At 39.8% G+C, this 16,893-nt stretch overlaps 1 protein-coding gene and 1 long non-coding RNA gene across 5 annotated transcripts in view; both read right to left on the bottom strand.

The window, feature by feature from the left end:
- The window catches only part of LOC135236038 (calsyntenin-2-like), a 241,257-nt gene extending 235,373 nt beyond the window's left edge, over positions 1 to 5,884 (bottom strand). Inside the window, exon 1 of one of the 2 annotated variants that reach the window (XM_064302186.1) lies at positions 5,528 to 5,884. In XM_064302186.1, the coding sequence (XP_064158256.1) occupies positions 5,528 to 5,600 (73 nt within the window). In that variant the 5' untranslated portion in view covers positions 5,601 to 5,884. The remainder of the gene's footprint in view (positions 1 to 5,527) is intronic. The other variant, XM_064302187.1, reaches the window with a different exon arrangement.
- Positions 5,885 to 15,967: 10,083 nt separating this feature from the next.
- Positions 15,968 to 16,893, bottom strand: part of LOC135236598 (uncharacterized) — a 29,252-nt gene continuing 28,326 nt past the window's right edge. For all 3 annotated transcript variants that reach the window (XR_010324623.1, XR_010324624.1, XR_010324625.1), the window contains one exon: positions 15,968 to 16,289. This is a non-coding gene — a long non-coding RNA (uncharacterized LOC135236598). The remainder of the gene's footprint in view (positions 16,290 to 16,893) is intronic.

Raw genomic sequence — 16,893 nt, 5'->3', positions numbered from 1 at the left:
GGAAGTGAATGTGTGGCTGGAGCCAAAGCCATTTCATTTTGAAGACTCTCACTGGCACCTGTGCTGAAGTATTATTGTCAGAATGATGCCTTACTTTTACATTTGTTTACATGGCATATAAAGACCACCAAAACAGTGGATTGAATGTTGGATGTTTTTTTAAAGGCTTGATAAATACTCCAATATATTGAATGTTTTAGAATATCTGAAACAGATTGTGTAACTGGAAATATTAATAAGTTTTTTTTGTTAGGGTCACTTAGATAGGCAGATCTCATAACGACTTAATCTGATATAATCAGACATACATTTCCTCTAACAAATTTCAGTCACACATATTTATACACAAGTATGAAATGCTGTTCATATAAAAAATGCATGTATGCTAACAACAATTACAGAGCAATACATTAATTTTAGACTTCTTAAAGAGTAATTGCACTCACTGCTTCAGTTCGGCTCTGCCTACTGAACAATTTTGAAAAACGATTCCTGGGGCGGGTGGAGGAGGTGTGTCCATCTCATTTGCATAATGTATTCTCAATGCAAATTAATTTGTACAGCGTAGCTGCGCCTGGCATATGAAACTCAGATCCAACTGCCAAATTTGGCATTGCAGATCAAATATGAATCAAGATTCAGCAATTGCATGGCCTCTCACATCAAATGTTTTTACAAACATGCATTAGTGGACTGTTTAGGTCAGCGATCTCCAAAACAACGCTCATGAGCTACTAGTAGTTCGCCACCTGTTTCTGAGTAGCTCGCCGAAAGATTCAAAGATAACGTAAAAAAAATTAACTAAATAAACACACGCTGGAAACCCCTTCTCCTATCAAATCAAAATACAAATACACAGACGTCCCACCCCCTCCAATGCAAAATTATTATTTTCCATATCAGCTTTCAAATAAATAAGTTATGCCACTTTCAAGTTTGTCAATCATGTCGTCACATCAGTTACGCCATGGGCTAGCTATCTACTGAGATAAAGCAAGGGGTGATGGCTAATTTAGCTAATAAAATAGCCAGATACATAAAGAACGAATAATACAGCCAGGCCAAGAAAAGGCAGAAAATATACTATTTCCATGATGAATGGAAGTTTTTTTCATAAATGTGAATGACAAGTGTTTGTCCCTCATCTGTGGTACCAACACCTCATTTGGGAAAAGATGCAATGTTGAGTGTCACTTCACTAAAGTCCATGGCATCTTTGCACAGGACTTTCCTGCAAGTAGAACATTATGAACAGAAAAGGTGAATGAGCTGAAAGCAGAACTAAAAAGACAGCAATCTCTATTCACCAAGAAGACCAACCCGCAATGGAGGCATCGTTTAAAGTGGCACACATCCTAACAAAGCAGAAGAAGCCATTCACCATGGGCAGAAAGGTAAAGGAAGTGATGACTACGATGGCCAAAATATTACTCAAGGACCATAAAGGATTGAAATGATCTCTGCTATTGCTGATGTGCACCTTGGTACTAACAGAGTGGCAAGGACAGCACTCTTTCTGCAGACGCAATGGGACAGTTGGAAAGGGACACGGCTGGGTGCAAATGGTTGTCAATTCAATGTGACATGATGTAGGCATTACTGCTTATAACATTTCAATTGTTTACATTGTGTCATATGTTTTATGTTGTTATATTCACATCTTAGTATTGTAAATGGTTCAAGTGTCTTGTTTCATTTAAGCCACTTTTCAAGTCTATGTGATCCACACATCTGGTGTTATAAAGCCATAATAGAACAGCCTCTAAATGGGTGAGGATTGTCCAGATTTGGCATCTGCACAAAGGGATTAAGACATACAGAGTACATATAAAGTGTTTGGAGTATGAGAATTGAGTTTATTATACCGCAAAGATCCATAGTATAAGACCTAAGAATCCTCAACATTGCTTTAGGTGCAAGACTGGAAAAGGAACCTTATTACTGTACATGTTCTGGTCATGTCCAAGTTGGAGTTCTTACTGAACATTTACGGTAATATGCCAAGTAAAATATACAAAGGGCCCTGCATTTAATATAGTGTCACCTCTCTCTCGTCTCTATCTGCATCATTTCAGATTCAAAGGCCAAATATAAAATACATGGACACTTAGTGAAGTATATAAAGTAAGCGAAACACATGAGCATTGGGTAGTCTCTTTTTGTATGTCTCCCTCACACAGAACAAGCACACCAGGTCTATCTGTATTTCGAGAAGCTCTTTTTGCAGCTGAAATGGCTAAGGGATGCCCGCAAAGCAAAAACCACTTTCATTTTTCTTCCTAATTGTGTTTATTACTCTTATTCAATTGCAAGCAATCAGTCCTGCTCTTGCTTTCCCTGGTGTACATCCAATAACACAGCGGACATTTATTCTAAATACTATTAAAGTCAATTTGCTGGTTTTATTTTGCGTTTGCAGTCTTTTCTTCCCCCTCCCTGCTCTTGGCACCTCCGAGGCGCTAAACAGAAATCGATGCGGTGTTGAATGTTTTTCCAGCACACAATGGCCAGCGGTGACCTGAGGGAGGGAGCAAAGCCATCTGCCCAGGCTCCAGTGTTTGGCCACAGCACAGCAGCCCACCTCCCCACCGGTGTGTTCTCAGACCACTCTGCCATTAATGATGAAATTAATGTTGCGTGGCCACACTCAGACTGCCAGGAGAACACAGGGGACTACTCGAAAAAAAATCAACACATGAGGGCAGGAAAGGGAAACAGTAAAGTCTTCTGGAGACAAGAGAGGGAGGGGGTCCTCTCCTCCACCCTCACCAACTCTCTCCCCTGTATGCTTGCCACACAACATCAGTGAAATACACAACCTGTACCACATTCCCAGGCACCACTGTTTTCAGTAACAACATGAAGGCCAAGATTTATGTCTGTCGTTTCTCCCGGACCAAGGATTTATGCACCACTAAGATAATGCTTTTCTTTTCTGAAAGGGCTGACATAAATCCGCCATGATTTGCTCATCCTTTTTTATTTGTTGACATTCTTGCACACTCCTTTAATTTTTCAAGAGCTAGAGTTTTGAGGAGCTACAGGATATTTCAAAGCCCTGGACTGTTCTTCTGGGACATTTAGCTATTCCTGCAAGAGAACAGCTCCTGTGAAAAAAGTAACACTTTCCAAGTTTACACTTTCACATCCTTGCATGTCCCTGACTGCACCCCGTTTTGACAATGCACTTCCAATGATCACACTCCGTACTAGCAGAATATTACAGTCCCACTGACCACAACTTCAACTGAAAAAATGTTACAATCCTTCTGGGTACTTTCCCATCTGATAGAATATTACAGTCCTACTGGCTACACCTTACACTGATTACATATCAGAGAGGACCTTTTGCAAAGAGGCAGATGAGGACTCAGGGAGGCATAAAACCAGTACTCCTTGGGTACCAGGCATCACAGGCTCTCTGCTGGGTTTTTCTCACAACGCGTCCGGTTTGAAGACTTCCATAAGACTACTGGTTTTAGTTTTATTTATTTTTTTCCGTTCACACACACATTCATTTATTCCGTCAGGAATTGATTAATATGACCAGCACTTGTGTTAAAGACATGAAGGGGAGAAAAATATCAGTCTGCTTTCACAGAGATGGGATGATGATGGGACTGTAGACGTATTTGATAATGATGATTGAAAGTAATTTTTAAAACTTTCAGTGGATGACAGGATAAATATAACTGAAAATATGAGCCATCTAAATTCAGGCAGTGATATTTTGGAATTAGGCAAAAGAAAAGCTTCAGCCATGTTTAGAAAAATAATCTTTTTAAGACAGCCAAATTCACTTGACCGTTGCACACTGCAGAGATATGCAAGTTTCTGCTGCAATTATTAGGACTACAACAATTATCCAGGAGCAAATTAATTGCTTTCCAAATGGCTCTGTATTTCTGTTACAATATTCATTGAGCGGTTCTATACTCTCCAACATCTAATTAAACATATGTCTTAGGGGGCTTTGATCAGTGGAAAGTGGTTTGTTTCTCAAGTAAGACTGGAATGATTTCTGTCAACACAGGGGCTTGACCACAACTTCACTTTAAGGTGTCTCCTATATTTCATCCACTTTCATTTATGCATCAACATCAAAACTTGACTTTCAAATACCAATGAACAAGTCTTTACAACGAAATAAACACATATTTAATTTATTTTTCATATTTTATTTATATAATGTACTATATTAGTAAGTCACCTTAGCCAAATGTTTTCTCATTTGCGGATCAAACCCGAATTGGCTTAAGAGTTTAATTCAAAATTGAATAATTTAGGAGAAAATAAAATCAACCAGGAGATCATAAATTGACAGAAATGCGCTTTAATGCCCTCTCGAATTTATCAGGTCTGTACTGTAACCATTAGGAGTTAATTAGGCGCCAGGGTTTCTCATGTTCCCTTCCATAACGGACTTTTCTTAAAATACGTTTATTTTGAAACAGTTCTGATACTTGAAACCACGATGCCCAGCACACCGTAGTTCGACACAGAGACGCGACAGCTCATGCTACCCCTATTAGCACCGAAGAACACACGCATTCGACAAGGTTACCTGCCTATACCCGTCACAGCTCATCCTCTTTAAAATTATGAGTAGATAATGCACACGCAGTTTAGCTGTCCTTCGTTATATTGTATCACTATGACTTATCGGCGTGTACATAATGGTAACAACGGAAACGTATGGTCTTTCTACGATAAATAACATAGTTATACAGGCAAATTCCGATGTAAAATCTAATTATTGTCACAACACAAGAGCTGAGGTATCAATTGTTCGACAGGTAGGCTACCATATGAATTACTGAGAAACGCAATGTCAATCTGGGAACATGTGTGCATTATTTTGGTACTTAAGCGATAAGCCGAGGAAAGACAACGGTAGCAGTCCCGCTCGAAGTCTTACTTAAACTGGGATTTCCCAGCATCAGTCAAATACTCACAGCAACTCAACCCCATGTTTAAGCTTAGCCAAACTCGTTGGAATTGACAATCCCTGCATTCGGCTGTTTCACAACTGCAAAATGTTTTCTTTGTTTTTCTTTCATCAATAGCAGCAGCAGTAAAACAGCAGCCCCGACAATAATAATAATAATAATAATAATAATAATAATAATAATAATAATAATAATAATTCTGACAAGTAAGTGCTCTCGTTCATGGCGCAACGGAAAACTTGCACAGAGATATAACAGATCACTGCAGGGGAAACTGCCAAAGACACGTCTCCCCACGCGCCAATTAGTGAAACAAACCCTACTCGGCATCTTCTAAAAGCTCAAGAGAGTTAAGATTGATTGCTTTACAGAATCATATATATTTTGGGCACATCTATTTCGCGGCTGTCGTTGCCATTTTCTCCAGTTACATGAAATAAGAGCTGTTTCTACCGGCGAAGGCAATGAAACCTTTTGCACGCACACCCCACCTACCCAAAATCAGAACATCACATCGCCTACAGTGCGCTGGTGTACGGGATCTCTGAAAGCTGGGTAATAAGTTTACCTTCACCCACCTTTTCCAGAGAGGACGGTGGACAGCCCCATCGCCAACAAAACAGAGACCAGTAATATTCTCAGCGTCTTCATGATTTGACGATGAAATCGGGCAGGGCTCGATGACCTCTCTCTCTCCTTCTCTCTACAACCTTCTCTTTGAATTCGTAGCTTCGCGGCGTCTTCTAATTGTAATACTGACTATGTTTACCGAAGAAACAGGTGTTTCAAAGACAGGAACTAGGTCGATACCAGAAGAAACGTGAGTGAGACAGACGAACTTCAAACACAGTAGAGAGCGCCGGGCAGACGCACGCTGAACAGCGCTTTCCGTTTTTAAGGGAAATGACTATCTGATATCTGGTAAGACGGGACCACAGACTTGCGCACCCCGGGACTAGACCGTTACGTCACTGGGAGGGGATATATTAATATTCATGTCGAAAGCAACCGCGTTTTTCTTTCCTCTTCCACCTCTTTTATTTTTGATTACCCGAAATAACTCGACCACCACCGACCGTTTGACCATACAAAAAGTATTAGCATGTCCTGCAGTGCCACTAAGGCAGATATCTTTGTCTGATATAACTAGTTGTAATATGTTAATGCTAATGAGAGTATGGTGTTCTTATTCTTGTTCTTGTTTTTAGGGGCCAAGCACCGAAGGTGCAGGGCACCTATTGTAATCGTTAGTATTATTATTATACTTTCTGCAATGCGAGTCTATGGCAGCCCATAGAACCCATTGGTAACTTTTTATGAAATTTGGCACATTGATAGAGGCCAGTCCACTGTATCCAGGCATCGAATTTGGGGTCAATCCAGCCAACTCTGTAGCGCCACCAACAGGCCAAACTTCAAGGTACATTATTGCTTATAACTTTTGAACCCATTTCCGTTAAAGCGCGTCATAATAGATTTTCCGCCATTTTGAATAATTTAAAAAACCTACTTTTGCGAACTAGTCCTAGGGCGTTTATCCGATCACCACCAAATTCGGACCATATGATCTACAGATGGTCCTGACCAAAAGTTATTCACAGAATTTTGATAAAGCAAATTATATGGACATAATGAACCAATGAAAATTGAGGAGGGTGTGGCTTGTAACATGAAGGTCTGTAAATTCTGAAGGGTTTCTCTGAACACCATGAAACTTGGTAGGTACATCAGTAGACATAAGTGGAGGGCAAACCTCCATTTTCGGCCCGATCAAGCCAAGTGGTGGCGCTAGAGAGCTCATTATCTGTTTAGGCCTAACCGCTAGGCCGATGTTTTCAAAACTCGGCTCACATATATTGGGGCACTCTATGTGGACAGGGAGCAAATATGAAGCCGATTGGCCAAAAGGTGGCGCTGTCATGAGCAAAAAGATGTTTTTCTTAGATAATTTTGAACAAGCGTATCTCCGTCCCCATTTGAGCTACAGCCATGAGATTTTGCACATATGTGCAACTCGTCAAGGGTAACAAGTTTCTAATTAGGACCCATAAGCCCCGCCCATTAGATTTTCCGCAAATTAGACATCTTTTGGCCTAGACCTGTGATCTTCCAAAAATTAAACTTTTCTGACAAACGCTTCAGTTGCTTTCTGCCATGGAAGTCTATGGCAGCCCCTACAACCGACTGGTCGGTCCTTACAAAACTTTGCAGAACGGTAGACGGTTGTGCCGTTCTCCCTGCGACGGACTGGTGTCGTCTTCAGGGGATCCTCCGGTTGCTTGTCGGCCAGGCGCCCCATTCGTGCTTGGCCCCGCCATTGCTGCTCGCAGCTATATTTGTTATTGTCATTGTTGTTTTAACCTTGTTTTCTTAGTTTGAATATGTAAAATTCTCTGAATATTTTTCATGTACAATGTACCTTATTAAAATTTTAATGTTTAACTTTTTACATATTAAATATATGTATACATACAAATTATATCTTTATTTTCATTTTGGGAATATTTACTTCTCATAATTGTGATATTCCAACAGAATTATTTTCAGTTGGAATGTTACTAATACACTTAGGTGTTTCTTACTGGAGTGTTTTATTTCCAATACTGAAGTTTATATGGATTAAAAGCACATTTTGCATTCAAAAATTGGCTACCATTTTATATCTGAAGGCATTCCGTTTTATATTTCCCCCACCCTTCCACAAAGCCCCATGGACATGCCGGAAAGGGAACTGAGGCAAGCAGTGCAGTCATTTGCATAGCAGATGTTGTATATTGCCTTTTGGTGTCTTTAGGCTTGGTGTGTGAGTTCACCACCAAAACACAAAAGATCACAGCTTTGTCTAATGCATTTGCTCACTCAGTCTCAATGTTCCAGGGCTCCATGGGTATTTATGGCCACACCAGACACGCTTCCAGTGGATGGTATATCTTCTACAGACCAGATAGGGTGTGCGAGCAATGCCCATGTAGCCTCCACGCCTTATAAAGTCTCCGTAAAAATGTTGGCAAGCAGTACTCTGAATGGAGGATTGTCTCCTGGGGCTGCCTCTCCAGGTGATGCTGTTTGATCAGCTGGCACAGTTGCCAGAGATATCAGGGTTTTCTCTGGGAGAAAAAGAGGAAAGAGGGGGATTTCCACTGAATATTTTATTCCAGTGTTTAATTCAACATGTTCAAAAATGGGGAATGAGGCCCTTAGAAGCTGAACTCGTATTACATCTATGCTCAGGGTCTCCATTTATTTATTCAGTAAAATGTTTTCATTACCATGAATGAATAAGACAGCTTTTTTTGATCCATTCCCAGGAGATCACCCGTAAGGTCCTGGATGCTTCACCCCTGGATTTGAAGTGTGTCAGTGGGAGGGAGATCTTCAGGTCAGCATCAAGGGAAAGGATACACACAAAACAGATCATAAGTCTCTTCTGCCCCTCACTCTCTCATCTCTTGTAAAACCAACAGCTGTATGGTTAACTTCTGTTGTCTTTATCCTTATCATGTCTCCTGCTTCTCCTTTTCGATTTAATTGTATGTTTGATTTTCCCTGGTGGTCCCATTAGGATTCAAAATGTCCTTTTCAAGAGGGATAAGCTCAAGGATGCAGCATAAGTATCTATGATTGGTATTAATTCCTTCTGCATCACCCTTTTTTTTAACACAAGCCTGAAAATGACATAACCAACATAAAATGGTTACTATTCTTGAACCCTTTTGATGACAGGCATAATCCTGGTCTTTTCTGAAAGGTAACTCTTGGGGTTTTTTTTCCAAAAGTCAGAATTACTCTAAATGTTTACAGTGGAAGTGGAAGTGTTTTGCCCACCTTAAAGATTATTTAATTTAATGGATACAGATGCTTGTGAGTGTTCCTGGTCGGTTTAAATCCTGGTTCTAATTTTATGACATTATCACCAAATATGAGCATTCTTCATAGTTTTTTGAAGTTATATTTAGGCAGGTTTCCAAAAAGGCCATTTGGGGACTCCAAAAGGACATTTGGTAAACAATTGTATTATGGATGTTTAGACACACAAAAAACATGTATACTAAGCTAGTGAAATTTTGCAAAAATTAGCTGGCTGGCTGTGTACAGGGCAGAAATTATGTTGTCCAGCTCAAGTTGTTGCTGGTGCATGGTGAGTGCCATTGGCTATACTGAGAGACTGCCTGGCTAGTACTTGTCAGAAAAGCTTGTAGGTGGACTTCAGAAAGCCTACCCAACTGGAGAGAATAACATTAATTTGTACACAATATTTTTGGTGTGTTTATAGCGGCAAAATGGACAACAGTAATAATTCCTCAGGAGAAAAGTAAACAATGGCCATTCTGCTACTTGTGCTTCTAAACATGCTAAAAAGTTAGCACTTTTTTTTTTTAATTAAAAATTACTGTGATTTTGTTTGCTGTATCTTTGCCATGATACATAAAAACACAGACATTACAGTGATTCATCTTGTCTATGGATTTCCATAATGCATATAAGGTGAGGACCCAAGCTTTATTTGCCACCCCATGTTACAAAAAAAGAAACTGTTGCTGCTAAAACATTTTCACCATAATATTTTGTAAAGATAGAGCTGTGAATTTTAGCCCTATCAAAGAGCCAATATGTGGACAGTGCATAATTTACGGACCGCATGTATTATTTTTAATAGTGAGCATGAGCGAATCTGGGTGATTCAAGAGCTGTGTGTGTATGTGAATGTGTGTGGTAGAGTAAAAAGTTAAAGAGTGAAAAGCCTAAATACAGAGCAATAATGACAGAGGGTGAGAGAGAGAGAGAAACTGGGAGAGAGGAGGGGTTGTTGTCAGTCAGGTGGTTCTTGGTGAGGGGAGGCTGCCTTGATCTGGCTCCGAAATCTGAAGAAGGCTGAATTATACTTCAGTCAATCAGTGTATTTGGGCTGTTTGTTAGCCAGCGTGAATCAAAACTTTTTATTCACTGAATTTTTTTCTGTTTGTTTGTTTTAATGCCATGGAGACAGAATTAATTTAAGAAAAGTTGACCAAGTCCAAACGTCCAATATAAGCAGATTCTAGATTGTCATATGAATGAAGAAGAAAAAAAGTTTTTGCAATTAATTTCTAATTCTGTTCTGCCCCTTTTCCTTTTTGAAAAACATCCATTTCCACAAAGCCCAGGGGGTTTGATAATCGCTTTATTTTACAGAAAATTAGGTAGTTTGAAATGCAATATTATTTCACAGCCCTTTTGAAAGCTAATTTACCTGCAGTGCAATTAGATCGAAAAAAGCCATTTCTGCCGGTTCCTTTAAATCACTCTGCATGCTCTGCTTGTGGATGCTTTCTGCCAATTATCACTGAAACTTCTATGTGCAATTTTCAGTTGGAATTCATGTTCTCTTTCTCTTATTAATACATACTGTAGCAGAGTGCAGCGATATACATTGAAGACTATCACTCTTGAGCTGAAAGAACACAATGACAAGAGCTGTAATTAAAATTAATCATAATTGCCAAATGATACTTTATTTTTCATTCTGCAGTTCTAGTCTTATTACATTTCATATCTTTTTACAACATTATTCTTGACAACCATGTCTTCTGTTCAAAACGTCCAGTAGAGCAGTGTGGTTTCTTAGCTAATATTCATTGCCAGTTATGGGCTATATGAATAATTGATCCTAATTCTATTTAAGAGCATGATGAGGACAAACGACTCTGCACATTCTCTAACAGTTCTCTTCTTCCTGTGCAAATAAAAGGCGCTTCTATTTCTGTGGAAATTCCCCATGTACCTTCACTTTGTTCTCTCAACTCAAAAGGTATTATTTTAATCTTTTACATGTGTCTTCTGCTCTGTCTATATGTCAAAATAGATTTTCTGAAAAGGTGTTTGTAAGTAGTGCAGTATGATTCATGAAAGCAAAATGAAAGCATTTCACCATTATTTGAAGTGTGGTATTTTAAATAATGGTGTAAATTAGCATTTAGTAATATTTCACTATATAGTGTGGGTCCGACTCGTGACGTCCCTATGCTGTATATACAACATGGACACGGCAAAAATACAGATGATGGGAAGGCAAACAGCACAGAAAATTAAAATCAGGACAGTTTTTCACTGACATGCTTTAGGCTGGATTCAATCAAATATACTTAATCTATTTGAAGGGCATATGCAATTCAATCATACCAAAATAACACTTGTCGAATTAACATGGTATAATGTATTGAAGTCAGTTTTTTTCCCTTAGAGAGAACTGGCGGCAGAGGTCAGAGTGAAAACAAGTTTTTTTTCTGAGTGGTCACTTGAGACCATGAGTTGTATCTGATGGGTCAGGCAGTAATGACTATGCCAGCCTCTTTGTGCCAAATGTTTTTGTTTAGGTGGCACAGATCTAGCTTGCTAAATCCAGCTTAATGTTTACTGTTGACTCAAGTTTTGCTGTTACACAGCAGTAAGATATAGATTTGTCACGGACCAAACCGTGCCTATGGACATTTACGTTCCTGATATAAATGCATGGCTAAATTTATTTTTAAATAAAAACTTGTTTGTGTACTTTTAATTGTGCACAACTTAACATAGGGCTTAACATAGTAAAACCATACGGCTTTTCATGGGGGTTTTTGGGTGAAAATATGGTGTAAATATGAAGGGGGAGAAATATATGAATGACATTGATATAATTATGTGTGAGTACTCTGTCCTATTTGTATTTAGTCATTATTTATTTTTTGGAAGGAAAATGTATACTTTAAAGGATGTTAAATTGTAAAACAGAGTAAATTAGTTTTTCTTTTAGCAGAATCTTTGAGGCAGGGGCCATGGCTATATAAACTAGGTTTAGAGTCAAACTGGAAAGACCAAAGCACAAACAAAATACTTAGTTTAGAGAAAAGCAGTAATGATGTGGCAGGATTATTGGGATAATGAAGTAAAGGGGAGGCATCTTTATCAGATTGAGTAGGAGGCAATTTGGTATAAGCAAGAAACAAGAGTTCATTATTGCAAGAATTACACTAGGACACAGTTTATTAGACAAACTTTACGGATCATTGGAAAACATCCAATAGGTTTATGTGTTGTCAGGAGGAGTCAGTTGAACATGTCACTATGAACTGCAGAAGATACCAGAGAGAGGGAGGTAATGGTGTCAGAGCTGAAAGAAGAGGGATTTCATTTTAATCAGATACTGAAATGCTTTAATAATCCAGCATGTTACTCCAGGATTCATTAAGAAAAACTGGTTTTAACACAGGAATATGGTATAATGGTCCGTAGATATAGACGGTCTGTAGATGGCGGTAACACGCCAGTAGTTGGAAGTCAACCACCGCAAAAAGAAACAAAGAAGAAGAAAGTGGAGGAAGGAACATTTTATTAGTCTGTTTTATTAGTGGTTGGCGGCTTGGCAACAAACTGTGCTGTGACTGAAGCAAGAGATGGCAGGTGGTTCAGATGGAGCTTCAGAAATTTGAAACGGATTTTAGCACTGTGGTGAGAGATGGGGGGAAAGGAAAGGAAGAACTGATTCTGAGGATGATCTGGTTGGACATACGGCAAAGGGTGGAAGGTTGGTGAGTCTGATTATAATGTAATTCTTACCTTAGTGATCCATCTGATAAATGTTTACATGCGGTCTGTATGATGGGAGAGTATTGGTGTTTTGCTCTGATACAATTAAACAGGAAAAAATTAGTCGAATGAAGGTGGTAATAAGGACAAAATTGAATGCCAAATGATAGGGAACAATAGTTTTAAAGACATAATTTCAGGGCATAATATAGGTCCCGTTATATGTCTCTATTTGATGAACTTAAGGACAATATTGTTGGCGACCAGATTTTGGATGCCAAGAGACTTAATTACTGGAAGGATTGGAAAAAGAAATTAAAGCCTCCTTCAATTTGGGGATGCAAGATTACCCCAGACTTCTTCAGACAGACTAAGCAGGCCCAAGTGTGTAGCAAGAGTCTGCCTGTCTGGGAATGCCTGGCAGAACAGTCTGCCCAGATGGACTTCAGCTCCCACCTCCAAAAGAGCTGTATGTTCTTGCGGCAACTCAAGGACCCTTTGGTGAACTACAGTGGTGAATAAGGCTGTCAAGCTGAAGAAAAAGGTGTTCTGAGTCTGGTTTCTGTGGAGGACTCCTGATTCAGCAGACAGGTACTGGCAGGCAACAGTGGGGAAGAGTTTGGAGAGGCCATTTAGAAGAACTTTTGGTTGTTCCAGAAGTGGTTCTGGAAAACCATTGGAGGTGAAGGTGGTACACCATCCAGACTGTTCTCAGCATCTGACCTTAACCGGGGACATTGTTGGAGGGTGGAAGGAACACTTTGAGTACCTCATAAATCTGACATACAGGTCCTCCATTCAGAAGGATGAGCCGGAATAGACTTGGGGATCAGAGCCTATCTCTGTAGCAAAGGCTATTGGGACAGCTTCTCAGTGGCAGAGCACCTGGGGTGGATGAGATTCATCCACAAATGTTGAAGGTTTTGGATTTTGTTAGCTTGTCATGGTTGACATAAATCCTCAATGTCACAAAAATTGGAAACAGTGCTTTCACAGAGGCAGACCGAGCTGTTGGTCCCCATCTTTAAGAAAGGGGACTGGAGGGTGTTTCAATTATTGGGGAATCACAATCCTTAGCCTCCTTGCGAAAGTCTATACCAAGGTATTGGAAAAGAGGCTATGAGGCCATGGGACAGCAGACCAGCTCTTTTATCCTCTTGTAGATATTTGAGGGGGCATGGGAATTTGCCTATCCAGTTCCCATTGTATCTAGTGGGAGGTTCTGTGGGAGTATGGGGTGCCAAGGTCGCCATTGTGAGCTATTCAGTCCCTATACACTCGTAGTGAGAGCTGTGTTTGCACTCTTGACACTAAGTCAAGCTTGTTCAAAGAGGGCTTCGGACTCCACCGAGGGTGCACCTTGTCTCCCCCTCATTTTTTTGGTTTTCATGGACAGGATTTTAAAGTACAGCTGAGGTATGAGGTGTGTCCTGTTTGGGGACATAGGAGTGGCATCTCTGCTGTTTGCAGATGATGTCATCCTCTTTTCCTCATCGTACTGTGACCTTCGATGCACACTGGAATGGTTTGCAACAGAGTGTGATGCAGTTGGTATGAGGATCAGCACCTCCAAGTCAGTGGCCATGGTCCTCTCCCAAAAAAAGACTTGAAAGGGACAAGCCACTTCCCCAGGTGGAAGAGTTCAAGTATCTCAGTCTTATTCACAAGTAATGGGAAGAAGGGATAGTCTTCTAGGTGCAGTGGCTGCAGTAATGTAGGCATTGTATTGGACAGAGGTGGTGTAGAAGGAGCTGAGCTAGAAGTCTGAAATTTATTCTTGTTTCATTTTTTTTTTACACACATGATATATATGGTTCAGTATGATCCTCTGCACTGTGCCTATATTTTAACTCTATGGTTTACATTGTGCAGTTGTTGTATTTAGCATTGTCTATTGTTACTACGGTGTATGGTATTAAAATATGAGTGTAATATTCTGCTCTGGTTTCTGGGATTGCCTGGACTCCATTTGTAAATAAACTCTTGTCTCGTCCAAAATTCACTGCTACAACCACTGCCGAACACCCTCACAAGATTGTTGCTTCTTCAAAACGACTTTCTTTCACCCAGGTACTGTAACTGTTTCTGATTCATCCACTATACATTATTATGTCTATTTTTAAACATTAATGTATAGGATGATTTCTGACTGTTTGAATGGTTATTTTTTCCTGAAAGCTTTCTCCATCTCTATCTATCCATTAAGCATTTTATTGTATCTTTACACTTTTCTCAAAATATCTTTTTCCATTAAATTTAAGGTGGGGGCACTTGTTGAATCATGCAGAAAGAAAAGACGTCTTCTGGGTTTTAAGAACTCTCCTCTCACATGGTCACATGGCCATTTCATGCAAATTACATTGCAGGGAAAATCAACCTGTACTGACACGGGGAAGGCAGGTCTCCCTCAATTAAGACTTAATGGACGGCCCTGGTTGGCAAGGGCTGATGAGGGGCTTTTTATCACAGGCGGATAGCTAACGTTCTAATACCCCAGCACACGGAGGCCTGTTACGCCAGCGCTGTGAGGGGATATCTGCGGAGGGCAATTAGTCTCACATGCGTGGCACTGCAAATATTACCCTTTGCATAAAGACCATCATAATAATACTTACGAGATGCTATCTCCACTAACACCGCTGTAGTTGACTAAGTTCTGATGTTAATTGTGGTCGGATTAGCAAACTGTTGCACTGCTTAATTTGTACGTCGGTTTATGCCCCTCATTGTGCATGCTAATGGCTGCAGTGAGTGTGGCTGACCCATAGCCCGTGTCATCAGGGAACATTATGGCGACAATACCTCTGCACTCAACAACTCTCCTAATATTTAATACTCCATTTACATTAATGAGTCACGCTCTTTATTGTAAGCCTTTATAGGACATCAAACGGACTAGCTTGGGAGTAAATATGAGATTAAAAAAAAAAAAACCTATTGCTTTGAGAAAAGTAATGAGACTATAATTACCAATTAATATGTTTTATGCTAGCTTGAAAAGCGTGATCATAATTGTGGTAAGTGTATTTACGTCAGTAACTGGAATTAAAATATTACCTGCCGTATGGCCGATAGAGATTGTGCTTATGTTTGAAGTGAGATGGCATTCTGGAAGATAATTCTGTATCTTTCATAATTCCCTCTGGCAGTGCATTAATAATATGCAGGAGTATTTTATCCTGGTTTAATCAGAGACTCAAAGACAAACAGTGTAGAACACTGTAAAAATGGTAAAAGAGCCTCGCTTAAATATTTTACTAGCTGTAGCGCACTCACATGCCTGAGCAGTAATCACGGCATAATTCACATCTTTGTGAGTGTTCTGTATAAGATCAACTGAACAGGAGTCCCAAAAAAGAAATCATTAACCTGTCTGATTCTCCTCAAAGAAAAAGGATACACAAAGAATGGCAGCTAGGAAACTTCAACAATGGATTTTTTCTGTTGAAGTACATTACGCCTGTGAAGCGAAGCAAAGTCAGACAGCCATATATTTATTTTAAAAAACAGTATTTGTAAAATAGTTTTTGAGTTCAGAGTCATTTACTGTGCTCTGAACTCTCAGATCTAAACTGAAACGGACTGGGTGGGGGAAGCGGATGGTACAATGGCTCCATCTGGAAGCTGTGATTCTGTCTCCTTAGGCAGAGCTGGCTGGTTCCATATGCCCCTTGTATCTTTCAGTGGTAGGGTGCCAGGTCTGGATGCTCCGCAGAGATACTGGAGTAAAGCCAGACCACAAAAGCCCTTTTATAGGCAGATCTGTCCCACAGGTCTCATCTCAAAGCCCAACACCTGCCATGGAGACACGGAGGCAACAGTGAGACAATCCCAGCCACTTCTGGCACATCAAGCAGAAGCATCAGTCAGACAGTGAACGGTTGTGAGAAACTGGAAAGAAAGCATTTCCACTGCTCTAAATTTGGCTTGGCCTTACAAAGTTACAATTTTGTAGCAAGAGTGTTCACATTTCAATTGATCAACCAACCTTTAAAATAACTGTAGAATGACAGTAATGACAGCAATAATAAATACATTAAAATAGAATTACTTCCATAAATAATACAAGTTCACAAGGACAATTAGTAAAACAAAATTCTTATTTATTTATTTTTGTGCTTTTAAAGACATTGTCTGAACAATTATCATGTTCTAGATAATTGAGGGGAATCGTTTTGGCCTTTGTGGAGTTCCAGGGTTGTAATTATGAGGATAATATGGGCTTAAGTGCATTTATCTTTCAACCACCCTACGCCCCCCCATCCACCCCTCCTTACCCACCCACCCAAAAATACCCTTCAGTGCTTTCTGTTAACTTGACATGTTTCTATATTCCATATAAGTGGTGGAGTAGGAGATGAGGAGAAAGAGAGGAAGACACAGGAACTCACAGCGCTAC

This window comes from Anguilla rostrata, chromosome 12 (assembly GCF_018555375.3).
Source record: "Anguilla rostrata isolate EN2019 chromosome 12, ASM1855537v3, whole genome shotgun sequence".
Lineage (NCBI taxonomy): Eukaryota > Metazoa > Chordata > Actinopteri > Anguilliformes > Anguillidae > Anguilla > Anguilla rostrata.
This window is presented reverse-complemented; position numbering and strand designations above follow the sequence as displayed.